Source organism: Typha angustifolia, chromosome 8 (assembly GCF_048772165.1).
Source record: "Typha angustifolia cultivar Huaian chromosome 8, ASM4877216v1, whole genome shotgun sequence".
Lineage (NCBI taxonomy): Eukaryota > Viridiplantae > Streptophyta > Magnoliopsida > Poales > Typhaceae > Typha > Typha angustifolia.
This window is the reverse complement of record NC_133246.1, coordinates 11,928,571-11,956,366: the sequence shown is the minus strand read 5'-3', so window position 1 is coordinate 11,956,366 and position 27,796 is coordinate 11,928,571. Positions and strand designations below refer to the sequence as shown.

The window sequence follows — 27,796 nt, the reverse complement described above, 5'->3', positions numbered from 1 at the left end:
TTGTTATATGAATATTATGTTAAAAAACTAACTACCATGGTAGTTCTGGAAGAGTGAAAAGATTTTATAATATTTTAACAGTTTTCAGTGCCAATTGTGTTAAAAAATAACTCTAAAAGATATAGTTTAGCTTTTTGTGACTTGCCATTTAGTGTCAACAAAAATTATAGATTCAATGTCTCTAACAAAATTGCCTTTATATGTGACACAGCAAATATCACATCCTCTTATTAAATGCATGTGGACCTTAATTGGCCCTGCCCTCATTGTGACCATTAAGCAATTCTCAAACCACATAATTAGTTAGATACTGAGTCTCCTACGTGTATCCCTCTAATCCCAGAATTAGTCATTAACATTCGCACTAATAGAGAAGGCAATCAAGTGCAAATTTACTTGCTAACAATTATAGATCAAGTCAGCCCTTGGATTCTAGTGGTCGGGGCTCATCAACTCTCGACGGAGGTTATGAGTCCACATCTCTCGTGAGTGTTGGGGGATAATATTTGATAGATTTTTCATGAAAAGAAACTATTGTATCCATATTGTTTGAATCATTTGTGATCCGTCTTAGAAGGGTTGGTTTAAATGTCCAGCATATATGTAGAAAATAATTAATTTATCTTGCCTATGAGCTCATAATCTATTAAAGAGAAAAATTGCGGATGATTCCATTTAAACTCTCTAAATTATTGCTTGTTTTTATGTACCCGTCATGAATGTTTTTTAGCATAAATAGATTTTCTACACCATTGAAAAACCTCACTTCTTTGATGTTATTAACGAAAAAAGTGAAAATATATCTTATTTCACTAAAGGTGATTAAAAATACCATAAAAAATAGGAGGATTGCCTTCCTACATGTTAGGTAGGTTATTATCTCTAGATATAATATTTAGACATTCTTGAGGGACATAGTTTCCCGAAAAATAGAAAAGGATAGAGATTTACCAAACTGAGTGACGCAATCTCCCCTTTTGGCCAATGCTCGATTTATTCCGATTTTTAGATCTAAACAGAATCTGATACGAAACTTTGAAAATAGATCTCGAAAGATTCAACCGTCGGATCGATATGAAATTTCGATATGTTGTAGCCCTAGAAAAGAGCTTTCCAACAAATCAAGTTTCAGACGAATCAGACGATGAGATCTCGAGATATCGTCCGATTAGTGGACAAACGTCAGAAAGTCTATCTGAGGATCTGTGGATGGAGACATGAGATCCTTGGTGATGGTGGAGGTTGGTGGACCGGCGTTAATAGGATGGCATCGGTGAAAAAGTAGTGATGGAAAGGTTATGGGTGATGGAAGGGTTAGGGCAAAGTGATGGATAGATTGAAAGAAGGGGAAGGAGTGGGCCGCCCCTAAGGGACTAAGGTGATTGGTCGGTCGAGAGAGGCTAGAAGCAGTGACGCCAGAGAACGAGAGAACGGGAGAGAAGAAGATGAAGGAGACAAGACAAAACTCAATTCATTCAATAAAAAATCTATGGTTGCCATCAACACCTTTAGAGGCCAACCAAACAATTTAAAAATGACAATTATTAACCCTAAAACAATAGATTTTTGCCGACCGCATTTGAACGCACCCGATTGCATTCGAACACACATATTTCGCACTCTCTGGATGTGCGAACGTGATGCAGGCGTTCGCAGGTGCGTTCGAACACGGCGTTTGAATGCACATTTCGCACTCTCTGGATGTGCAAATCTAATGTAGACATTCACAAGCACGTTCGAACGCACTCCACCCGCGTTCGAACGCGACATACAGAAAACTTAATTTTTTTTAAGAATTAAACATTAAAACAAGAGACAAAGATATCCCTAGTGTATCCATGCTCGAGATGATATCGGTGAAGTTCGAATCGTATCATTGAGTAAGTCAATTAGTAATAGATTTAGCTTCTTAGTAAATAAAATAAGCATTGATGATAGTCAAGCTGTTGGCGATTCTCAATGTATAAGAAATTCGCTAGGGCAACGTGTTTTTGTCTTTAAGAATAAGAGTTAGTATTTCACAATTAGAATATAGATAAGTTGGATAGGCCTATGGAGTGACATTTGAGGAGGGCCAATCTTAGGACCTTAGCCTTAATGGCACTAGTGGTGGTGATATTAGCTGCACCTAAGAAGGTATAACGCCAACATGGTTGTGAATCACAAAGCTGACACCCCTATTATTGTTTTTATTATAATATGCACCATCAATAATCATTTTGAGCATACAACCATTCAAAACGATATACCACTTGACTTGAGCCTAGGGCTGCGTATTAAGCTTTAGGGGTGATCCTATCTATATACAACAATAGTTCTAATATTGATGGACTCAAAGAAAATTTGTCGAAGATAAGTATATTTCAACTTTTTTTTGATATTTCAAAGCCCATATAAAATGCTGGCAAGAAGATTTCTTCTAAAGTCAACTTCTAGATTTCAACTTAGCTAATCTAAATTTCTCTACATATGAATCTTGAGGGTAGAATTGGATCTACAGTTAACTTTCAAATAAGTCATAAGTTTCCTTAGTAGTACGGCAGTGAAAAAGCAAGTGAGATTTTATTTCACTATCAATTTTACAACAATGACATATGTCAGTCTTAGACAAAGACATCGCTTAAAGTTAAGAATTGATTGGCAATGTCTTCACATGATTTTTCAAATAAAAATTTTAATTTTGGGCAAATCAACTACTTTTATAGTATCTACTAGTCTTATCAAGACAAAATAAGATACTCATGTTTAAGAGCAAGAAAGTGGTAAAAGGAATAACACGTGACCTAGGCCTTAAATTAAGGGGTCCAAATCCACCTACTATAAGCGTAAAAGGTAATGGAATGGGCAAGACCACTAGGCTGAGGGAACCTCTAGGAGACTAAAAAATATGAGGTCATTAGGAATTATCAACCATGTGAGTCATCTAAATTTTTTAGTTAATAGGTTGGGAGAAGGATGTACTAAGGTGTGTTTGAAGGCAAAAAAATTATCAAAATGTTAAATTATCGCTTTATCAATTTTGTCCACAACAACAAGGGGAAAAAAGCTACAAGGCAATACATATATAGGAAGGCAGAGAAAAGATGGTAGGCTGAAGTAAGGTGGACCTACCCAAAGAGATTGTTCATTATAGTCACAACATCTAGGATAACAATGTCCTTTTTTGCTTTCAAGGAATTATCCGTCGAGTCAAGGGCTTCCCCACAAGTGGTAGAGACTTCTATGAGATTCAAAGTTATTTCAACCACTACCTGACAAGTCTAATTTAGCAGCACAAATAAATCTAGTGGAACCTCTCTACTAGTCGACATAGAATGAGATTGGGTAATGAGAGAGGTTAGAAAAGATTTTTGAGAATGTTTAATGACTATGGAGAAGTTCCCCACTTTAAGGTCCTTAGAGTACCTTGCGCTCGAGGAGATAGTCTCAAACCTAGAAAGGGTTAAGTATGGGAGGTGAAAGGTTAGGGGAGCGAGATGGAGTATGGTGTTAGAAAGTGGGAAAGACAATGGAAAGTAGAGGAGATTATGGTAGGAGATGGAAAAGGGTGACAATTTTGCCTTTTGAAATGACCAAAGCAATATGCTTTTGATCAACATGGTGATAGCTCACACTCACATTGGCCCCCCTACCATATGCGTTGAGGGAGATCACATCTTCATTTAATATGCACAAAGGAGCAAGTGAGCTAGCTAAGGGTGAAGATTTGATACTTACTTGTTTAGTAAACACTTTATCCATATATTGTGATGCAGAGGAGGACATGTTGCTGCACCAACCAATGACAAAGGCACACTAGTAGGATATGTAGGAGAGGATAGAGTTATCATTTTTCACTCGTTATGATCATTAACATGCTCTCTTGAGGTGACCTTGACGTAAATAACAAACCTGTCAAAATGCAACTAGTCCTGAGATGACACACGCTGCATAGGAGCGCCCGAGTCCTAACTTGAATCGAACTAGCTGCATTCCATGTCAAACCACAAGTATCCCTATATCTGATACCATAGTCACTATGATCGGCAACTCAAGCCCGTAGTTTTTGCATCGATTACTCTGCATCACCCGCATCTAAGGCCCAACAATAATTCATCATTATCTTCAACCACCAGTCAACCTCCATGCCCTAGACACCTTCTCTTTAGAACTTTTGCATTGGTAGAGGTGACATGCTTAGTCAACTTGCTACTAGCAAGACCAAAGTTTTGCGAAGCATCAAGGCACTCATACAAACGATGACCCACCTTACCTCAACAAAAACAAAACTTAATAAGGTTTTCATATTGGAATTTAACATAACACTTCATGTTGCCAATCCTTATCCAAAGTGATTACCGAAGGGGTTTAGACAAGACAAGCTGATACATATGCAAGTGTACATGCATCAAGCTTTTTGATAGTGTGGTATCGTCAATAGATAGTAAGACCCCCAATCTCGCTCTAATATCAACCAAGAATTCGGACTTCTGATATTCCAATGGGAGATCCAATGTTCTAACTCAAATAATAGTAGCCTGAATAAATTTCTCTATTGGAAAGAAATAAGGTTATCATCGGATCAAGTTCAACACTTGCCCCCAAATAGACTATGGGCTTTTAGTTAGTAATCTAGTCATGTCTTCTTCAGATGATAATTTAAAATAAGTCAAACTATAAACCATGTTGAAAGCTAGGATTAGACCATTGATCGACGAATTTTGAGAAATAATAGATCTTGGAGCTTCGGTGAGCATGAGCTTATCAAGGAATTTTCCATAAAGGGCAAACTTTCATTCAGCTCTACTTACCTCTAGCATGACCGAGTCAATCTCTACCCATTCAATGGTCATAGCTTTGATCCTCTTTAAGATACGAGGAGGAAAGAGGGAGAATTTCTTAGGAGCTAGATGGTTCAATGGTCGGTCTTTAATCACCTAGGCCCAGAATCCATGACATTTATCGCGGTTGGTGGCTTCACCATTAAATACAGTAGAGGCGGACCTAAGGAATGTTAGTGGTCCCCTCAGCCATGGGGATCACTAGGGCTTCTAATAAAGTTGCCTCATTAGACGTTAAAACACCTGATTAATTAGGAATAGGAACAACGCTATCATAAAAAAGAGAGGCCCCTATAGGGCCAAGACAGCTACCTCCCCTATTAGAGAAGAAGAGAGAAAAGATCCTAGCAATCGTAAGTAGAGAGGGCTTTTAAAGAAATATTAGAGAACTATAACACAATTGTGAATTTCAATCCCAATTAATACATTTAGTTCTATTCATATATCATAACTTATGAATGGAAAATAAAATGGGAAACTAATTTTATAGACTTCCAAAAGTTCTATTACTTTTTCAGTATTATTTTTTGGTTTAAACATGTTTCCATAATTAAAAAAAGTACAAAATAAAAAAACGGTATATATCAATCTTTCCAACTACTACACAACACGAAGAGCAAGGTAGAAAGAGACTTTGGATCATTGGAAGATCCACCACCCCTCTGGTATTTCCATAGCCACATACATGAAGTGTTCCTTTTTCTACTCATATGGGATATTTTATTTTTACTTTACAAAGAAAGTCATATGGGATATTGTGTTGCACATGGAAGTCACCATCCATCCAACACGGCCTAAATACTTGTAAACGATGAAGAGGATAAGAAGCTGAGGAAAATAATATAAGAATCGTTGTGACTTCATATCCATTTGTGTTACAACTCTATCTATATCCACTACTATACTAATATTCTATGGTGTCACAACTAAGTTATCAAGAGATCTTGAGCTTGAAATGCATATCATTATAAGTTCTCATGAGTTGCAACTCAAAAGAAGATACCACTGGAGCATGGTTCCAACAATAAAAGAACAACCCCATGTGATTTTGACCAAACTAGACCCTTTTTTTGAAACTTATTTATCTAAATAATCTATTCACCAAACTGAGTACGTGTAAAGCGATCTATTTTGGACAGAATTTGTTAGTATTTTACGCTACTACGAATGATTTAGTATTTTTATTAATCGTTCTTAGTGGATAAATGTTTAAAGAGACCTATTTTGGTTAAGTACTATGTGGTTTGGTTTTTGATTAGATTTTATAGTAGAAAAGGACAGTGGGAGAAAGATGCATGTATCTATCCGAAAGGGGGGAGGCTTAATTTATCCACTCCCTTATCCATCTCAGGCCCAACGGTGATATCTCCTATCCACATGTTTTTCCTTTTAAGTGAGGGAAATCCATGGATGGTTAGAAGACAAAATAAATAAATAAATAAAATGGGCTCCTCCTCCTATGATTGGACTGGTCAGACAAAAAGTGAGAGAAATTTCTATGAGAAGAAGTTTTAAACTCAAATTTTTATTTGACGATTAACAGGTGACCCCTTGCATTTCTAATATTTGTAGATCACACCCACCCTTGTTTTTTAAATTTTTTTATTTATTTTTCTACAAAATAAGACGAAAATATATTAGCATAAGTTAGATCATTCTAAAGTTAATATCATTTAGGTTTGGTTTGTACCACGTCGACTTCCAGCTAGGCAACAGTTCGTTCATTTATGTTAAGCCACGTGTCTCGAAAGAAAGTAGTTCATAAAACGCTAGCTTTTTATATATTTTGGATAATTCAATAGGGTTGTAAGCTGAAATCGATTGAATTTGGGGTGTTACATGCAAAATTCCGTGAGTCGTAATTACAGAACCAAGGCAAGGACTGCACAAGAATTTTATGTTCCAAGTATGACCACCTTGTCCCGAAAAGGTGCATTGCGTGGGGCCACACAGTCGACGGCTAGGATTGGCTGAGGGTGTGCCACTTGGCCGTGGGAGATGATAAGGTTACATGAGGACTGGAAGTCGCGGGGTGGAAGTAGCGAACTGCGCACCGGACCCCCCGGCGCAGTTTAAAGGGGATGGACATATCCTTTTCCTACAGTACACGAAGGTGTGCAGTTACTGTTGTTAGCGGTACAACCCATGCCTTTTTGGATCCCCTAAAATCCATCATGGGGATCATGAAATTTTATCCGTCACCTCTTTTTCATGGAATTCTATGATCTGGGTCCTTCCTTTTTATTCGTTGGGATCCCAAAGATACGAGCTTTTCCTTCTTCTCTAGCCCCCGTTGTAAGTTTTATCTATGTTCTTCTTTCAACTCTTGGGTCGGGTGGAAAGGGTTGGATGTTATGCTTCTTTTAAGATATCATTTCGTTCGAATTTGGTACGGTTTTGATAGCTAAGAGGACCCTGGAAGAGTTGGTACTTGGGAGTTTGAGAGCTGCAAGTTGCAGGAGTATTGGCTTTGTTCAGTTTGTTTTTTTTTTCTTTTTTCAATTGGTTATCATAGTAGTGGGGACAGAGATGAGCATGTCAGAATGAGCAGTGATATTTGATTGCATATAGAGAGCTTTATTTTTTGTGTGTCTCGGTTCTGTTTCCATTTATATCATACGCAAGATTGTGTTCATCTATTCGTTTCTTGCATTTTGGCAGAAGATGTTGAGGGAATTATGTGAGAATGCTTATCTTATCAAATTGTTTCTTTAGTTTGTCTTGAAATTTGCTCCTCACACTTCAGGGAATTCGTCAGTTTTGATTTTCGGAACTTCCAGTAATTTCTGGCAGTGGCAAAGTATTGGCCATTTCTTATAGTTGAGGACAACAGCAGAATCTAGTAATTTCTCTGTTTGGTTTTAGCTCTGTTAGTTAGATTGTTGTCAGGTTTCTGAATGAGTTTTCCACTTGTTATGACTTCTGCAGGATTTTTAATACAGATACTTACAACTAGTCGTGTTATTTGATGATTCCTATGCTTGACAATTTAGTTTCCACTTGATGGGGTGTTTGTATTCCAAGGGATGCCTTGGACAAGTGCCTGACTCCCCAAGAGAATCGAGGGGTAAGGCAAGTCGAGGAAAGGGTGTAACAGATTCTGGTCTTTCTTCTTCGGATGACCTTGGAGAGGAAGAAGACCAATTGAACCAGTTGAGCATAACAAGGGACTCAGATGTAGGTATAAACCGTCTCTCAAGAGTTTCGTCACAGTTTCTTCCTCCTGAAGGGTCAAGAAAAGTAAGGGTACCTGTTGGGAACTATGATTTGCGATATTCTTACTTATCTCAAAGAGGATACTATCCTGAATCGTTGGATAAACCAAATCAAGATAGCTTTTCGATCCATACTCCATTTGGGACAAGTCCAGATGACCATTTCTTTGGTGTTTTTGATGGGCATGGAGAATATGGAGCTCAGTGCTCCCAATTTGTAAAGCGGAAATTATGTGAAAACCTGCTAAAAAATAGTCGGTTTCATATTGATGCTGTTGAGGCTTGCCATGCTGCATTTTTGGCAACAAACACACAGCTACATGCAGATAGCCTGGACGACACCATGAGTGGCACTACTGCAATAACAATTTTGGTGAGAGGTACAACAATATATGTTGCCAATGCAGGTGATTCCAGGGCAGTTATTGCTGAAAGACGGGGGAAGGAGATTGTGGCAGTGGACCTCTCTATAGATCAGACTCCCTTTCGAACTGATGAGCTTGAGAGGGTCAAGCACTGTGGTGCGAGGGTGCTGACATTAGACCAGATAGAGGGGCTAAAGAACCCAGATGCACAGTGTTGGGGTACAGAAGAAGGAGATGATGGTGATCCTCCAAGACTTTGGGTGCAGAACGGCATGTATCCAGGTACTGCATTCACACGGAGTATTGGAGATTCTGTTGCCGAATCTATTGGTGTTGTCGCAACGCCTGAAATTTTCATTATGGAGCTCACTCCTAATCATCCATTCTTTGTAATTGCTAGTGATGGAGTTTTTGAGTTTCTCTCCAGCCAAACTGTAGTTGACATGGTAAGGACTTCCATACCTACAGAAAATCTGCTCATGAAGTTCCAAAATTTTATTTCAGTAGAGGTTAGAGCTACAATTGTTTTAACTTATTTTATGAGCAGATTGCTTTATTGAGATAGTTGTAACTGTACAAGTGAGTTGAGATTACAAGAAAATGTATGCACTCACTGCTGAATCTCTTAGTTGAATTGTGACCCAAGAAGTTTAGGTTACTATCCTGTCATTCACTTCTTCAGTTAATTAGATTCTTCTCTCCTGTTTGGCTGCCTTTCATTGACTAGTGGGCATTGGATGAAAGGGCTGGCAATAGTTGCTCAAGAACAATTGTTCACTTTGTTGGCTGATAATGTCCTATTAAACATACATAGAACAAAATTTTTAAGTCAACTTAGTCTTATATTCTTCTCTTAAATCCTAAGCAAACTATTTGTGGAGGTAAAATTCTCTTGAGTTGATTCACTTGGTATTCCTTTTTAGATTATCTAGACAGATAATTGTTGTTTCTTTCTGTTGCAGAATGTATGTGTAATACAATTATTTACAATTCTTCCAAAAGAAGCGTAGTGAGGATTAAATTGATCTTAAGCCAATTTGAAAAAAGTGGCTTTGGTGGCTGCTTGAGGGATGCCATGATGTAGCAATAACTGTCGAAGTATCTTGTCAGCAACTAGGCTTCTCTTGGAGTTGGGACAAGATTTTTCTATTTATACTTTCTTATTACTATTTAGATGTACCTGTAAATTGTAATCGGCATTGGAAGAAAAAGTGTATAAGCTCACCTAGGATTTTCCTTAGGCAATACAAAAGTGGAAGCTAACTTGCCACATTCCAATGAACAAATAAAGACGCACAAACATGATTGTGTTTCTGAATTATTTCCCTTAAAGTTGATTTATGAAGATAACAGTTATTTAGTTAATGCCTCATTATTGCTGTTATTCTTATTACCTTGTTATATACACATGCTCTTCTTTTGAATTCATGGATATTCATGTTACATCTAAAATATCTTTGCTGGTGGATATCCTTTCTCTTCTGCACTTCCACCCTTTCTTCATGCTTAGCTCTAACATGTATGTTATGTGAATTATCTCTTACATGCTTGTTTCTTCAAACTGAAGCACATAAAATGCTTTAAGGTCCTCTTATCATTCCATTTATTTGCTGGATTTCAGGTTGCTAAATTTCAGGATCCTCGTGATGCATGTGCTGCCATTGTTGCTGAATCGTATCGGCTTTGGCTTCAATATGAGACTCGTACTGATGATATCACTATTATAGTTGTTCATGTTAATGGGCTAACAGATGTATGGGTTGTCATACATTAATCTTTTCCTTTATAAGTGGGCAAACTTTTTAATTTTTTATTACCCTGAATTATTCTTTCACCAGATGGAGTCTACTCAAACTGAAAATTCATTAAGACCTTTGCAGCAAGTCATGGAAGTTGCCGGATCTGAATCTCCATTGAACATAAGTCAGAACTCTAGGAATCGTGCAAGACATGATCTGTCACGAGGACGACTGAGAGCACTTGAAAGTTCCCTTGAGAATGGTCAAATTTGGAACCCCCCTTCTCCATCACACAGGAAGACATGGGAAGAAGAAGTACTTAAACTATATTACTCATCTTCAAAAAGTTATACTATTTCACCCATAGCAATTTATTGTACTTAGGATTTCTTATTATTATTGATGGATCAGCGCTAAGCAATTTATAAGAACTTCTCCTGATATCCAGGCACATATTGAGAGGGCATTGCGTGACCACTTTCTCTTCAGAAGGCTTACAGATTCTCAGTGCCATGTTTTGCTTGATTGCATGCAACGAATTGAAGTTAAACCTGGGGATGTAGTTGTGAACCAGGTCAGTTTTCCATCTTCAGTTTCATGTGGATATTCTGTAAACAATAAATTAAATGAAGATTGTAAAATACAGGGTAGTGACGGTGACTGCTTTTATGTTGTCGGAAGTGGTGAGTTTGAAGTCCTAGCTACTCAGGTATTTATCTGGCACTTAATGCACCTTTAAATTTTCTAATTATGTAGAAATTTTCTTTTTCATTTTCTGTTTAAGATTTTGTTAATGATGTTTTAATTGAGCAAATGGGAATGCATGAGAAAGGGTATGTAAATCATAGGACAGTTTCTTTACGAATCAGAGGGTAAGAGCGATGGGGAAAACCTAATGTGATGACTGATGTAGATAGCTTAATTGAATATCTGAAGCTAAAAGAGCAAGAGAATTAGTGAATGCACATATTAATTTGCCTATCAGATGGTAAATATATACATTCTAAGGTCCATTTTTATCTTCAGCCCTGAGCTGCTAAATACTTGCTTGGAATACCTATATGACTATGCAGGTAAAATCTGTTTGGTGTTTAGCTAGCAATTTCAAAACTTCAATCAATCTCATCTTTACATACACTATCTATTAATCAACTAGAAACATGTATTAGAGATGCTATCTTCTAGAATTATATAATGAAGTGGAAAATGGCAAGGTGGATTGTATGAGAGAGAAGTTTGAGTTATAGTGAAGGGTGAAATTGGCATTTTAGCAATTAAGGCTCTTAAAGGTCTAATAAACATTGTTGTCCTTATCTACCAACTTAAGTTTTTAGATCAATGGATTATCTAACATGGTTTTAAAGCCAATTTTTCTAGAGATCATAAGTTCAAACTCTAAACTAGTCTAGCGCCAGTCAATCCCTATTTCATTTATCTATTCTTGTGTGGTGTGCAGAGACCATACATCCTATTATCTTTTATCTATTTATGTGTGGTGTTTAGGAGTCGCACATAAGGAGATGTCTTAAAGTCAATGTACTACAATGCATCATGTGAGTAAAGGATAATGAAATTTGTGAGTTTTAGACTAAGAAGAAGAGTTGGTAGTTATAGTTTCTTGCCTTGGTTTATTAGGGAACATGAGACAATTTTCAGGATATATGAAGTTTAAGTTGCTGTCAATTGTTTGTTTCAAAGTGAGGATGGAGTTTCAAATTGTTATTTATTTTTAAGTATGTAATGATTTGGTTGTTCTTCGTGGATCATCCTAGCTTCCTTATGGTCACTCCACACTTGGTCGACTTCCTTTTGATATAATTCAGACATGTGGCACAATAGTGTTAACCATAAACAAGTTATGGTTATGGACAGTTCTCGCCTATGGTAACATATGCTGAAATTACAATTAGAACAAGTGTATTTTACTAGGCACAAAGAAGGCAAAGGAGTTCATACAACATTTACTATTTCTTTGAGGGTGTTAATGTTTCGTAACATATTGGGCCCATCTTGAAAGAGGTTGTGTATATTCCTTTATTTTTAATTTATAAAAGAATGGATACTAAAATTGTAAAAGTTAAGGTCCAAAAAGGTTTGGTTGAATAAATGTGTTATTTCACTAATAGGAAGTTGATAATATATTAAATAATAGCCAGATTTTATAAGGTAACATTTGAACATATTCAATATTCTGTTGGATGAATGCAGAAAATTGAGTTGCCCGCAAACCTACTTATTGAAGTAAGCGTTTTAGATATTATCACATTTTCTTTGAAATGTAAGTGGGATATAATTGGAGTATTCTGGTGAGTTTCTTTCGAGATTTGCATATATCTACTATCCTCATTGTATTTGCAATTCTAAGCTGATAATATGGTCTATTAAACAGGAAGAGCAAGGGATGGAAGTGAAAAAGGTGTTGCACCGATATACAGCTGAGAAGCTTTCCTCCTTTGGAGAGTTAGCACTAATGTGAGATATCTCTAATTTAAATTAGATCCTCCTAATCTGTTTCTTCCACATCAGACTTGGCTATTAATGCCCTAGTTATGTGCAGGCTTCTCTTTTCTCAATTTTTTGTTGGAGCTTTTATCTTGCTTTTATGATATTAGATTCCACAATGTTTAACATAGGCAAAAGATAAGTAATGACAGTTGACGGCTGCTCATGCATTACGAAATTAAATAAGCATAAAAAAGGAAAATTTGTATAACGACATGCTATTATAAGATCCTAATGACCATGATTACATAATCTCTAAATAGTCACTAAGAGATGACAATAGAGCTATTTGGCCTGTCTGGCAAGTTTGTAGTTTAACCCAAATTGACCTCATTATAATGGGGCTTATTGCAAATCAACATTGCATGGAAATTGCTATTACTACACAGATATCTGATTGGATATGACTTCATGTTTTTTATCTTCTTAATAAAAAAACTAAACACTTACTAGACGAAGAATACTACTAATGGGACCTTTTATGAATTAAAAGACTAGAATGAAACACATACAAATAACATAAATTTAATGTGGAAAGTTCCTTATCAACCAAGGGTGAAAATCCACGTACCTTTTTCTGTGAGGTAAACCTAAGCACTATAGGCTTAGTGGTTACAGGAACACTTACGAATTGATTGCTATTATCCGCAATTGTTGCGATACTATTTTGCTTGACTTACTCTCAATACAACGCCTCTTGTGCTTGGTTTCCAATCTTGTTAATAATTAGGGTTGTAGCTCAGCCTTAGTAACCCTTGAGGCAATCTTAAGTAACTTCTTTAATCTTGGACTAAACAAGCATGCGATGAATCCAACGTCTTCAAGCTTCTAGCATCTCCAAGAGCACCTCTATCTTTACTCAAGTGTAGCTCAATGCAACCTCCGGAGGTGCCTCTTACCTTTTTCAAGTTGTCCTTTTATATCTCTAAAAGATAGCCTCTAAAAAAGCCTAATCTGGTCTAATAAGAGCAGACTTAATAAAACCGTTCGAACCAGATCTAGAGCATTCGAACAGGTTGAGGTTTTGACTTTATCGCGTTCCAATAGGCTTCGAATGTTTGAAAGAATTGCCTATTTGGAAAATCCGGTTCAAACCAGTTTTTAACGTTTGAAGTCTTAAGACATCCGTTTGAATGCCTTTTTCACGTTGAATACAGTTAGTTCTCTAAAAAATCATTTAAACATTTTTTCCACATTAGATATAGTGAACTCTCTGAAAAATCTCGTTCAAATGTCTATCCCATGTTGGATAGCCACTTGCTCTTTACTGATACATTTCTTCAAGTTGTGCATATCACGTTCGAACAGAACTGTGTTTTGAAAAATCGTTCAAATGGGCTTTCAACATTTATGAAAATTAAACTTCATGGGTAGAAGCTGTTTGAACGGAATGATCTTGTTCGAATGAGAGAGCTTCTTTTAACCATTTGAAGTGCTCTTCCCGTCATCACACGACCTAGCCTAGTCATCATTAGAAAAATATGAAATAATCACGCTAGTGTCAAATGTATACCAAATTTCATGATCAACTGCTTATTTATATATCTAATAATCCATTTGATCGTTGAAATGTGTGACTTCTTGGGATCAGATCGATATATAGTACAAACTCCCACACTAAAGACAACTACAGCTTATGAAGCACGGGCACCTAGTGGGAGAGGTGTCAGTGTTGGACACGTGTCCGGAGTATTCGTAAAAAATAAAAAAGGGACGTCTGCGGGACACTACTGGGGCACGGGCGGAACACGGTAGGAAAATTGGCTAATCTTTAACAGGTCAGATTTGGTCAATTTTTGTTATCCTGAATCCAAAACCCAAACCTAAAACTAACTCTCCAAACCCTCCTACCCCACCTCGAAATGAAAACTTAAATCTCTTTTAGCCCCAAATCCCTCTCAGCCAAAGATGATAGTGCGCAATGGTGAGTGATTGTGTGACAGTGAGCTGCTGCGCGACGACGAGCGGCAGTGCGATAGACGACTACAACGAACGGTGAAATTATCTCTCTCTCCCTCCGCAAGCAGCTTCTCTACTCTACTCTCTCTCTCCCTCCTCGCAAGCAGCTCTTTCTCTCCCTCCCCGCAAGCAGCTTTTCTCTTTCTCTCTCTCTCCCTCCTCGCAAGTAGCTCCTCTCTCTCTCTCTCACTCTTTCTCTGCCTCTCTACTCTCCTTTAAAACCTTTCATAGTTTTATTTTTTCTTTTTCTTATATACCGATAGGGCATTAGGGCTTAAATTTAAATATATATTGTTTAGATTAATTCTAATTAGTGTGATTAACTGATTATATTAAATTGAAATATCTATTGTTAAATTATATTAAAGCCTCTCTGCTCTATTAAATTAGAGCTTGATGTATACTTCTTAGTTCTTTGAATAATACTTCTTATAGCTTGATGTATGTGTATATAACAATATTAGATTGCAAACTTTTACTTTAGATGTATCAATAATATATATATATATATATTATTTATTTATTTATTTATTTATTTATTTCGCCGTATCCTATGTTGTGTTCGTGTCCTATATTTTCAAAATTTGCTATGTCGCCGTCTCTTTGTCCATGCTTCATTGACTACAACACGCTTTCTATCATGCTCATGTAAAGAGTTTGTTCAATACTTTTCTAGTACTATCTTTACCAAGTTTTGCACTCATGCTCATAGGGGTTCTAGGGTGGTTTGCAGATGTCAATCCAAATTTCTTAACAAGATTTCTAGCATATTTAGATTGAGAAATGAAAAGCCCATTGCCAAATTAATCAATTTTAACTCCTTCAGTTCATCCATCAAACTCATTTCAAATTGACTCTGCATTAACTATGCAAAGTCCTAGCAAGCTTATCAAATGTAGCCACAAACACGATGTCATCTACATAAATCTAAGCTACCACAAACTTTCTAAAATCATGACTATAAATAAAATTTTATTCATTCTCTCTTGAGTGAACCTTGACTCTAACAAAAAAGATGCAACTTGTCATACCAAACTCTAGGAGCCTATTTCAAGCCATACATGTTTTATTTGCAACTTATACACATGGAAGGACATTGGGAATTCTCAAAACCTTTTGGTTCAACATACACTTCTTTTATGGTCCCATTTAAAGATATATTTTTCACATCCATTTGAAATAATTTAAAATGCATGACAAGTAAAAGCAAACAGAATGCATATTAATTCAAGTCTAGCAATAGAAGCAAATGTTTCATGAAAATCTATTCTCTCAATCCGTGTGTATCCTTGAGTTACAAGTCTAGCTTTTACTCTCACAACTACTCCATGCTCATCAGTTTTATTTTGAAAATTCCATTTTGTTCCTACAATATTAACATTACTAGGCTTAGGCACAAGACTCCACACATTTTTACATTCAAATTGCTCTAATTTCATTGTGCATTACATCCACCCATGCATCATCTAACAAAGCATTTTTAATATTTTTAGGCTCTACCAATGAAGTGTAACAAAGAAATGTTACCTCATTTTTAATCTGTCTCCTAGTTTTCATTGGTTCAGTTACATTGTCAATTACTTACATCAAGGGGTCATGTAGTTTCACTCTAGCGGATGACTCCAACTCCTTCTCACTTGATGTGGTCTGTGACGTGCTTGCTACCGGGGTGTCTATGCCTTGATTCTCAATTTTAGCTTCCTCCAAATTGCCTCAGTACATGTAGGATCAACATCAACTAGTGAGTTAGACACATCCAATGAATTATCATCAATACAACATTAATAGATTCCATAATAGTAGATTGGTGCAAATTATAGACATGATAAGCTCTACTAGTTTCAGATAGCCCAAGAATATACCTTTGCTGCTTCTGATGTCAAATTTTCCCAAGAGCTCAAGATCACGAAGGATGTATCATTTACTACCAAAAATTCTAAAATACTTCAAAATTGGTTTCTTACCTTTTCAATCTCATAGGCAGTTTGATCTGTACTAGGCCTTAAGTACACACGTTTAATAACATGCACCGTGGTATTAACTGCCTTAGTCTAAAATTTTTGACACTTTTTTAGCATGGAGCATGACAAGTGCTATCTCTTGAACCACTCTACTTTTCTTTCTACTACATTTTGTTAAGATGTTTTGGGTGCAGAATATTTATGTTTTACCTTGAGAGTTACGCAAACTCATGTATAGATTGTTTTCAAAATCTCCACCATGATCTGAATGGATTCTACCGATCTTAGTGTCTTTTTAATTTTAAATTCTTAGCCAAAGAGTTTTAAAAGATTCAGAGGTGTCATATTTTCCCCATAGAAAGCTAACCCAAGTAAACCTAGAGTAGTCATTGACCATACGAAATATGTATTTCTTAACTCCAATGCTTTTAGTTCTTTTTGGTCCCATTAGATCCATATGAACTAAATCCAAGGGTTTCTTTGTGGTAAGACAATCTCAAAATAAAGATTATGTATTTATTACCTCAATTTTTGATATTCTAAGAAGATCCTTATGATTTATGTTACCTAAATTTTGATGTCACAAGTCAGTTTCATTAAGATATGTAGAATTATAGCTCAATCATTAGTGGTACCAACACAATAGCAATTATCAGAAGTTTGTATACCACGAATTATTGTTTTACCTTGTTTGCCAAGAATCATGCATTTGTCACTTCAAAAGTGCACCTTGTGATTATCATTGTAGATTTGATTAATGCTTAACAATGCTTTTAGCCCTGCAACATACAAAATGTTATCAAGTAATACCAGGTGCTACTATACTACCCCTGCCCAAAACTTTTATACTACTCCCATCTCCAAAGGTCACGGATCCTCCATCATAATTTTCTAGAGAAGTAAACAAATTCTTATCTCCGGACATATACCTAGAGCACCCACTATCAAGATACCATATGTCAAAATTTAAAGTTTTGAAAGCTGTATTAATAACATAGCATTTCATGTCAGTTTTTCTAATCCATTTTAGTTTAGTTTTCATGCCATATATCTGAGTTTTTTTAAATTGTTTTAGAATAAAACAATGATGGCTTTTAGAATAAAACAACGATGGCGAATATGTCCAATTACTACAATGGTGACAAGTATGTATAGATTTACTCTTTCTCACCTTGGGTATACTTTGAGGTCTTTGATTTACCTCATTGTGGATGATGTTTGTGACATTCACTTTCCTTAGCTGTTGTTTAATTTCAACTTTTCGTTCTGGCACGTAATTTTCTTGTACACCTACAATCACAAATACCGTCTTTACATTAGATGAATTTTCTTTATATTCAGTACCATATTTTTCATTTTCATATACTTGAGCATCTAAAATTTCATCCAACTTCAACTTCCCTTTTAATAGCGTGCTCAATAAATGATCACGTTTTTGTTCATTTGCTGTGTGTTTGATCAACAGTTCATCCATCTCCTTTTTTAGTCTATTCAAAAGTTGAAGAGACTCTTATTGCCTCTCCTCAGCTTTCAGTTTGTTTGCTTCCAATCTTTTTACCTTACCAATGAGCTTGATGTTAAGCTTCTTCAATTTATAGGCATTCTTGTACAATTCTTTATAAGCCTTCTATAGATTCATGTCATTGTCTGAGTTGTAATCATGCAAATCCTGCTCACCTGTGCTCAAGGACTAAATATCATGATCAGATGACAAAATAGATGCAGTAAAGACAACAAAATTTTTATTTTCAGTTTCAGAACTATCATCATTTGTTTCTTTTGAATCATTCTAAGTAGTTTTCATAGCTTTACCTTTGCGTTTTAGACGGTTAGCACACTCATTAGCGATATGATCAAACCCCTGACATTCATAGCAACGCACCCTCTCGCTACTATTTTTGCCTTTTTGTTTAACATTATTAATTTGACTAATCGAAGTTGTCACTTTATTCTTCACAAAGTTTTAGTGTTAGTTTGACTACTGGTACCTCTCTTAAAATTCTTGAAAAATCTATTAAACTTTTCAACAAATAAGGTCATCATCTCTAGATCAAACTTACACTCATCCTCATTGACTTCATCCATTTTCAATGTAGCTAAAGCAATCCCCTTAGTTTTTCTAGGTTGATAGAGGACTCATAAGTTTGGAGATTTCCTTCAAGTTCAACTCTAAGGGTATCAACGTCCTTACTTTCCTTTATCTTATCTTGGAACCATTCCAAAAGAAACTTAAGAATTTTTTTGATCACTTTGCTCTTTGGTATCTTTTCACCAAGATTGAAACAAGAGTTTACTACATCACTTAGTTTGGCATAAAAATCATCAAAACACTCATGATCTTCCATCCTAAAGTTTTCAAAAGTAGCTAACACCTTTGCAACTTAGACAGTTTAACAGTTGTAGTTCTCTCGAGACTATAGTCTCGAGGATGTCCCAAGCATCCTTAGCAACCTCATAGAAGCACACACAACGAAACTCGTTGGGAGTTACACCATTAAAAATAGCATTTATCACCTTACTATTGAATCCAGAATTTTCATGGTCAATCTTATCCCACTGAGCAATAGGTTTAGTAATGGCATTCCTATTTTTATCAATAAATGTGAGAGATTTATAACCATAAATAATAGAAAGCCACATATGTTCATCACTTTAAAAACACTCATATTTTGGCTTTCTAGTCTGGATAATTTGATCCGTCGAGTAAGGAAAGTATAACAGTAGATTGTTATTCTCCAAGAAGTTTTGTAAGGATCTCTATATAATGTAAAATTCCTACACTGATACTAATTAAAAAACTAAACTCTTGCTAGACAAAGAACACTATTAACAAAACCTTTACAGATTAAAATATTAGAATGAAACACGCATAAACAACACAAATTTAATGTAGAAAAACTCTTATCAACCAATGGTTAAAAAACTACGTACCTCTTCTATGAGGTAAAAGCAAGCACTATAGGTTTAGCAATTATAAGAATACTTATAAATTGATTGATATTATCCATAATCGTCACGATAGTATTTTGCTTGACTTTCTCTCAGTATACCATCTCTTGTGCTTGGTTTCCAACTTTATTGACCCTTAAGGTCGTAGCGTGGCCTCAGTGATTCTTGAGGCAATCTTAAATATCTTCAATCTTGGACTAAACAAGCATGGGATGAATCAAATGTCTTCAAGCTTCTAGCATCTCCAAGAGCACCTCTATCTTCTCTCAAGTGTAGCTTAATGTAACCTCCAGAGGTGCCTCTCACATTTTTCAAGTTGCCTTTTTATATCCCTAGAAAGATAGCCTCCAGAAAAACCTAATTTGGTCTAATGAGAATAGACTAAATAAAACCATTCGAAATAGATCTGGAGCGTCGAAACAGGTTGTGGTTCCTACTATATTTTGTTCCAACAGACTTCAAACGTTAGAAAGAATTGCCTCTATTGAAACTCCCATTTGAACGGGTTTTCAACGTTTGAAGTTTTTAGACAACCGTTCGAACGTCTTTCCCACATTGAATATAGTGAGCTCTTTGGAAAATCATTTAAACTTTTTTCCACATTCGATATAGTGAGTTCTTTGGAAAATCTCATCCGAATGTTTTTCCCATGTTGGATACCACTTGCTTTCTGCTGATACATTTCTTCAAGCTATGCATATAACGTTCAAATGGAACTGCATTCCGAAAAAAATTTTGAACGGTTTTCCAACACTAATAAAAATCGAACTTCGTGGGAAGAATCCTTTGAACAGAATGATCCGATTCGAACATGAGAGTTTTTTTTGCCTCCAAGATGTGTTTTTGGTTAACTAGTTACAACTCATAGAGTTTTGTTTCATCACAAATTAACCAAGTGCAAGTGCTAACACTTGAGCATAAAAATCCAAGGCTTAGGTATGACAGTAGGAAAGGGATCACTTGGTACATTTTCTGTACACATTTGTTTATATCGAAGCATATGCATTCATATTTTAAGCACTTGGATTTTGGAACATCTAGACTTGCTAAAATTTCAAAATTGATTAAAAATAGCAAAATAATTAATGGTAGATAGATATTCGTATCTATTAAGCTATTAGTAGATATCAGTTCTAAAGCTCAAATAAGTTCAATAAACCCTATGTAGGTTTGTTTTATGAGGTTTGGCCAAGAGACCGTAGAAATTATTTTGCTGGATATATGAGTGCATAAGCTACATTTTAGAGCAGCACTTGAATAGATTACATGGTGTTAGAATATAAAATATAAAGATCACCATTCTTTAACTACTTCAGCTTTTAGATTTGTTATGAATTAATATAATATCAAAGCAGGAGGTCCCATGTTCGAATCTTGCAAGGCCATCTTGTCAATTAAATAAAAATAATCATCCACCCATTTATGTCAAATCCACTTCTTGGCCTATCATAATGTCTCAAGACTAGAAGTAAGGGTAAGCATTAGAATATAAGAGATAAAAACCACTATTCTCTTAACAAATTAAGTTTTTAGAGTAGTTGGTCAATTAATAATTTGAAAAATAATTACACATTTTATATGATATGTTGGAATATAAAAGATAGAAACTATCATTGCTTAACAATTTAAGTTTTGAGAGTTGGTGAATTAATATGGTATCAGAGTAGGAGCTTTTAGGTTTGAATCTTGTTAGCCTTGACCATTGTCTAAAATATAAAAAAAATCTTTACTTATTTAAGTCAAATCCATTTTTTGTCTAGTCGAAATGTGTTTAGCCAAAAAGTAAGGGAGAGTTAAAATATAAGACACAAAATTTTATCGTCCTCAAACAGTTTAAGTTTTTAGAGTAGTTAATGAGTTAATATGATAACTATATATTACATTTGTGCAACCAATTAATTATCTAACCATTTTTCCTCTGCTGATAACTGAAAGAGTTATATACTATATTCCATATCTTGTGGTCTTATGTTCTTTCTGATAAGCAGGTTTAACAAGCCACTTCAAGCATCTGTTCATGCTGTGACTAACGGAACTTTATGGGCTTTGAAGCGGGAAGATTTCCGTGGAATTCTAATGTCTGAATTTACTAATTTATCATCATTGAAGTTGCTCCGATCAGTAGAGCTTTTCTCAAGATTAACAATCTTACATCTGAGCCACATTGCTGAGTTGCTCACTGAAGTTTCTTTTGCAGATGGACAAGTAATAATTGATAAGGTACCTGGCAAAAGACCTACGTGATTCATATAACATGTTATATCTACTTAAAACTATAGATAAACATGTCATCCGAGAGTTATTTCAGATATATTTTGCAAGATTCAAAATACCCATGCAGAAGACACAAGTTCTTGCATCCTATTTTATCTGCATCAAAGCACTCCACTTAGTATGATATGATGCATTAGATTTGAAACTTATTGATGCATTAGATATTCTCTTTCAGAGCTAACAAATTTTTCTTTTCAGATATTTTGATAAGATAAAATGACAGGGTTTGATTGTTTCAAAGCTATTGATCCAGAACACCTATGCACCAACTCTCTATGTATTGCACTGTATATATAACTTGCCATTTTTATTATATATATATATATATATATATATATATATATATGAGAGAGAGAGAGAGAGAGAGAGAGAGAGAGAGAGATTCCTTTGAGGGTGTTGAGGCCTCACTTCTTTCAAGTGAAATCGTTGGTATAAAACTCATATTTGTGCTGCAGATCCATGCCATTACATGTCATCTTCAAAGTTAAAGTTGGAAATATTTAGGGATAAAAATATTCCATTGGAAGTCTTTTGCCAAATGAAGATGAACTACACGATAGTTTAATCATGTAATCATATCGCAAATGTAGTATTAGGTATTTCAATTAGTAATATCTTAATTTAAATTTATTAACTTAGTTGGATGATTTTAAACCATAAAATTAAGAGAATTCCTCATATTTCTATTACATTGGAATTCTGGGACTATGTGACATGTGTAGGGTTATAAATGAGCTGAGCTCGAGTGAGAAGCCTAGCTTGTGAGCAGGGTTGGCTCAACGTTTATAGGGGACTTGGGCAAAATTTCTAAATAGAACCCTTTCTAAAATGAGTAATACTAAATTGTAAAAACTATAATACACATTAAAACTCATTTTTTATTATTAAAATAGAACCAAGTGATCTAATTATACGGAAATGTATCTATGGAGAATATATGACCCTCTTAATTTTTCTTATTTATGGAAGTACATCTATATATGTAGTAAATTATATGTATTTAGAAAATATGAGGCCCCTTTCTAAGTGGGGCCTTAGGTGGCCGTCTCAATAGCTTAGCTATTGAGCTGGTCCTGCTCCCTTGGTTCAATAGGTAATTCTTAGCTCGAGCTGGAAATTGTCGGCTTGAGATCGGCTCATTTCAAGCTCAAGAAAGGTCAAGCTTGGCTTGGTAGCTCGACAAAGTCAACAAAGCAGATCTGCAGCTAGGGAAAAATGGGCTGCTGGGCAATTGAAAAAACTAAAAAGAAAACAGAACTCAAGCATATCATATAGCATAAACATAAAGTCTAGACCAGAAATGCAGCTGTGCTATTGTTTTCCAGTGTGCACAGCAAAAAAGATACTTGTCTGCAAAATGTGATTCAAAAGGAACTTGGTATCTCTCTGAACATGACTTTTTTTTTTATTAGCACTGACCTATGCCTCTGTATGAGTAGGTGATGAGTAGAAAAGCTACCTGAAATTTCACAAGAACCAAATCAATGAGTACTAGAATTGTTGGTGGTCCTCTAATTTCCCGAAATGGAAAGAAACAGACAAAAGTGATGATTTCAATTATACCAACCAGTCCGATCAGTAGTAGCAGCCACGGTCGTGACTTTTGATATAGAGATCCGATGATTGGAATGCTTTTAGTGTCAATCAAGCATTGATTGGGACTTTATTGCATGAGGACCAACGGAGAGGATGCGGTGGAGGTGCATCCCTCGAAGTGGCTTATCAAAAATATCTTAAGATAAGAAGTGAGGAGAATGTTAGAATAGAAAAAAGATAACCACCATTTTCTAACAACTTAAGCATAACTAACATAAGCATGGGTGAAACCACACACGCACGTGTTTGCATCCTTTTGCATTTGAGAATGCAACTGCATGCATATGTGACTGTGCATGTGTCTTTTTGTGTATGTGGGTAAATATATAATGTATGTATGAATGAAGATTACACCCTATGATATTTCCTTACGATATAATGTCTGTATGAATATAAATGTCTGAATAGCATGATATTTTTTTGTTGAATGAAATGCTTCTTGTCTTACTAGTCTGCTGATTTTACCAATATCTTCTGCAGAATGACAGTCCATCTTCACTTTATATTATTCGAAAAGGTCGTGTGAGGCTGAGATATTCACCAGATCTTCTGAGTCCAAATGTGTGCAGCACCCTGTATTCTCATCTTGACCAGGGGCATCACACCCTAGACAATGGCGACCACATTATTGAGATGGCAGAGGGAAACCATTTTGGAGAATGGGCTCTCATTGGTGAGAGTACCAGCTCTTTAACTGTGGTTTCAATAGGTGATGTGGTCTGTGCAGTTATTACAAAGGAGAAGTTTGATTCAGTAGTTGGGCCTTTATCAAAACTTCCACAGGATGATGACATGTATGTTTTATATTGATGCCTGCATATATGTACATTTATTATGTTTCTTGTCTTTCTCAGTATATTTTTGCTTAAGATTCACTATGTTATCCAGGTTGAAAGATTCTAGTGTTTCTTCTAAGAGGTGCGATTTAAATGATGATGTTGCTTTAGGAATGAGGTTTCAGTTCTCTGAATTGGTATGGGGTTAGTACCTTCATTATTTTTTCTAGAACATGGATGCATATATATTCAGCAGAAATCCGATGTTAAGATAGTCAAGTTTTGACAATTGCACTTTCATAGGAATGGAGAATGGGCATATATGCAACTGACTGTAGTGAGATTGGTCTTGTCGTGGTGAAAGGTTCTGGTTGGTATATATTTTTACTTCTTTTATTGCCGTAGTGTTATGTTAACTTTTGATTTAACTATGTCCTCTGTTTTGATGACTAATATGTGAACAGGAAATCTTTTTATACTTTCAGTAACTATCTGAATCTGTACTAAGTACAATCACAAGCTTATACTAATTTTCTTTGCTTCTGTATTTGACTGTCTGCCAGATAGTATGCTAAGCCTAAAAAGATTTTCAAAAAGGAGATTTAAAGAGCTTGGAAAGGAAGCACAAGTCTTGAAGGAGAAAGATATAATGAAGAGCTTGAGTCCATCAGCTTGTGTACCACAAATACTGTGTACTTGTGCTAATCAAGCATATGTGGGAATATTGCTTAATACTTGTCTATCTTGTTCGTTGGCTTCAATTGTTCGCATGCCCCTAGATGAATCCTCTGCAAGGTTTTATGCAGCCTCTGTTATTGTTGCTTTAGAAGAACTTCACCAGGTCAACTCGCTATGGAGCATTAAATATTTTTGTGTTATTTTTTTCATGTTAATTTGTAAGTTATACTGATACTTCATCTTATAATTCAGAAATTTATTCTCTATAGAGGTGTTTCACCAGACATTCTGATGCTCAATCGTTTAGGACATTTGCAGGTGATTCTTTTATATTATTCTAAAATTTATTCTTACTTACATGGAAAGATTCTGAAATTTTGTGTTATTATCTCTCATAATACTCGTTTTCATGTGACGTAGCTTGTAGACTTCAGATTTGCAAAGAGGTTATGTGGTGAAAGAAGTTACACAATATGTGGGCTTGCAGATTCTTTAGCTCCAGAAATAGTTCTTGGAAAGGGGCATGGATTTGCTGCTGACTGGTAAGGGGCTTCTGGTTCCCAATTATCCCTGAAGTACTATGTCTTATGCATTTATATCAAATTTAGAGCTTTCTTTTCTTTTCTAAAATGGAATATTAAGCTCATGGTGTTTGCTTTTATTTATAGGAAGTAACAGAGTAAATTGGACAAACATTGATTTTAAATATTAGGCATTCGTAATTTTCTGCATCATGTTTACCGGCATTGTGTTGTAATATACATGTTGATCTCATGGTTGGCTTCATTTCAGTCAACATTAAGACAAAATACTGACGGTAACGGTCACTGGAGTAAGCTACAATACCAAGCCGGAAAAATTGAAATCAAGCTAACCTTTGCCCTAAGCCACGCCAAGCTGGCCTGATATAGTGGCAACAATTTGGTTCCTGTAGGGTTCATTGTTTGTCAAATTAATATAGTATATTAAGCTAATTTTACTCTAAAAATAGTGTTGATAGTTACAAGGACTGTTTTGCATGAAAAGTCCTTCCGTATTTATTAATGAATAAGGACCCTTGTTTATGTATATAGTCTTGGCCTCACCTTTAACAATGTCTAGCTGAGAAAAGTTGGATCTCAATTATGTTGCTATCAGAGTCCTGAGATATATCTATGTGATGACATGCTTCTTACATTTAGCTCAGGAAACTGATTGATTTCTCTCTTTTTTTTTTGCATGATTAGGTGGGCATTGGGAGTCTTGATTTATTTTATGCTCCAAGCCAATATGCCATTTGGGTCATGGAGAGAGAGTGAATTGGAATCATTTGCAAAGATTGCTAAAGGACAGCTAATTCTACCTTCGACCTTCAGTCCTGAAGTAGTTGACCTATTAACCAAGGTACTCTTCTATTATCTGTTCTTTTGCCTGTGTGAATATTGACTTCAGTTTTACTATGTAATTTTGAAAATTTTGATCCATTTCAAACTTTCCTAGTTAATTGAAGTTGATGAAACAATCCGGCTGGGGAGCAGTGGCGCTGATTCTGTAAAAGCCCACTCATGGTTTGATGGCGTTGACTGGAAAGGAATTGCTGATGGTACTTCTCCAGTTCCTGAGGAAATCACTTCTCGTATCAATATCTACCTAGAAAATTATATAGGGGATGTAGCAACATCTACATTCTCACCCACTGGGGAGTTCAATGATCTTAGTTCCACAGAATGGCTTGAAGATTGGTAGTATGTATGAACAGGAACTTCAGTAAATTCTTCTGTTTGGTTCCTAAAAGTCTCAGTAGTATCATCATCTTCCTAGTGATCACATCCAAGCCATCTGGCAATTTAATAGGGTGCTTCTCTTCGTAGTCCCAATCAGCTAGAAGAGCGCAACTCCTCAGTGGCACAGAATAATATGAGCTGCTCTTCTTGGACCACATCTGTTAAATGTTGTAGAAATCAACTGCAATAGCCTTTTGGAAAGCCTAGTTTTTGAACTGGAGCTTTGAATTTTTTTCCATGCAAATCCAATGCTTCTTTCGGAACAGGTGTAAATTATGGGTGTTTCCTCTAGTGATGAAACAATGCCAGGTATGCTTTACATACACTTACCTCACTATGTATATGACAAATTCAATCATAGACTGCTGAATATATAGGCAGAGACAGAAAACAACTTTGGATGTTTTGGGTTATATGCATTCCATTTTCTCCTTCAGTGAGTAATTGAAGTCTGCAGTTGCTGTTGATGCTCCCATTCTTTGTTCTCTTCATCTTTTTTATTTTAGAATATTAGATGTCAGTGTTTCAACATAAAACTTAAGAACGTTTTTCTCCTGGCTAGCAACATGAGGGCACAGTGATGCTCCCTTAGTAGCTTAAACAGATTGGTTCAAATTAAAAAGATTGAAAAAACGAGCATGAATATGACTTATTTAATAATCAATTTAGACGGGTCTAATTATTTGTGATTCGTCTCTGATTTAATAATTCAAATCCTTTCTGGTTAACCATTTTTGCTCAGTAGTTGAATCTAATCAACCTATGATAGAATTCATAGGTTCAAATCTTTTGTAGACTTTGGGCTGGATTAACCTATTTATCTAATCTATAAATATTGGGAAGATCAGCTTCTTTGTTTAGCTATCAAGTTAGTTCTCTTGCTTTTGAGATTTGACATTGATAAAAAACAAGATAAAACTCATTGTGCCCTAGAAGAAGAAAGATAGGAGCCTTTTTCTAACATCTTAGAAAATAATGGTTTGCAGTGATGGAATATTCTCACATGCGCAAATGGTGTTAGCATAAACCTAACTCAGATTTTTTGCACACACTTGGTCAAATGTAGAGCTCAATTCAAAATGCAAGGTGTAAGATGAAAATATAGTGTGTTAAATGTAAACTTCCTAATATGGGAGAGAGAAAACAAATCTACTCTGTTTGCTTGCATATGGATGTAATAGCTTGGCTTAGCTAAGCGG

General features: G+C 35.6%; 1 protein-coding gene across 13 annotated transcripts; it reads left to right on the top strand.

The window, feature by feature from the left end:
• Positions 1–6,939: 6,939 nt before the first annotated feature.
• On the top strand, positions 6,940–27,072 carry LOC140764314 (protein phosphatase 2C and cyclic nucleotide-binding/kinase domain-containing protein). 13 transcript variants are annotated; one of them, XM_073102816.1, is made up of 17 exons: positions 6,940–7,115; positions 7,567–7,639; positions 7,749–8,846; positions 10,022–10,153; positions 10,239–10,454; positions 10,588–10,713; positions 10,786–10,848; positions 12,529–12,611; positions 21,499–21,730; positions 23,861–24,174; positions 24,269–24,353; positions 24,460–24,526; positions 24,720–24,997; positions 25,087–25,152; positions 25,255–25,376; positions 26,061–26,217; positions 26,314–27,072. In XM_073102816.1, the coding sequence occupies exons 3-17, from the start codon at positions 7,824–7,826 to the stop codon at positions 26,557–26,559; spliced, it is 3,210 nt and encodes a 1,069-aa protein (XP_072958917.1). In that variant the 5' UTR covers positions 6,940–7,115; positions 7,567–7,639; positions 7,749–7,823; the 3' UTR covers positions 26,560–27,072. The 13 variants fall into 13 exon arrangements, 12 of the variants coding, with proteins under 12 accessions (XP_072958917.1, XP_072958918.1, XP_072958911.1 ...); XM_073102817.1 differs by having other exon boundaries at positions 7,567–7,662; positions 24,460–24,520; XM_073102810.1 differs by having other exon boundaries at positions 7,567–7,662.
• Positions 27,073–27,796: the final 724 nt, after the last annotated feature.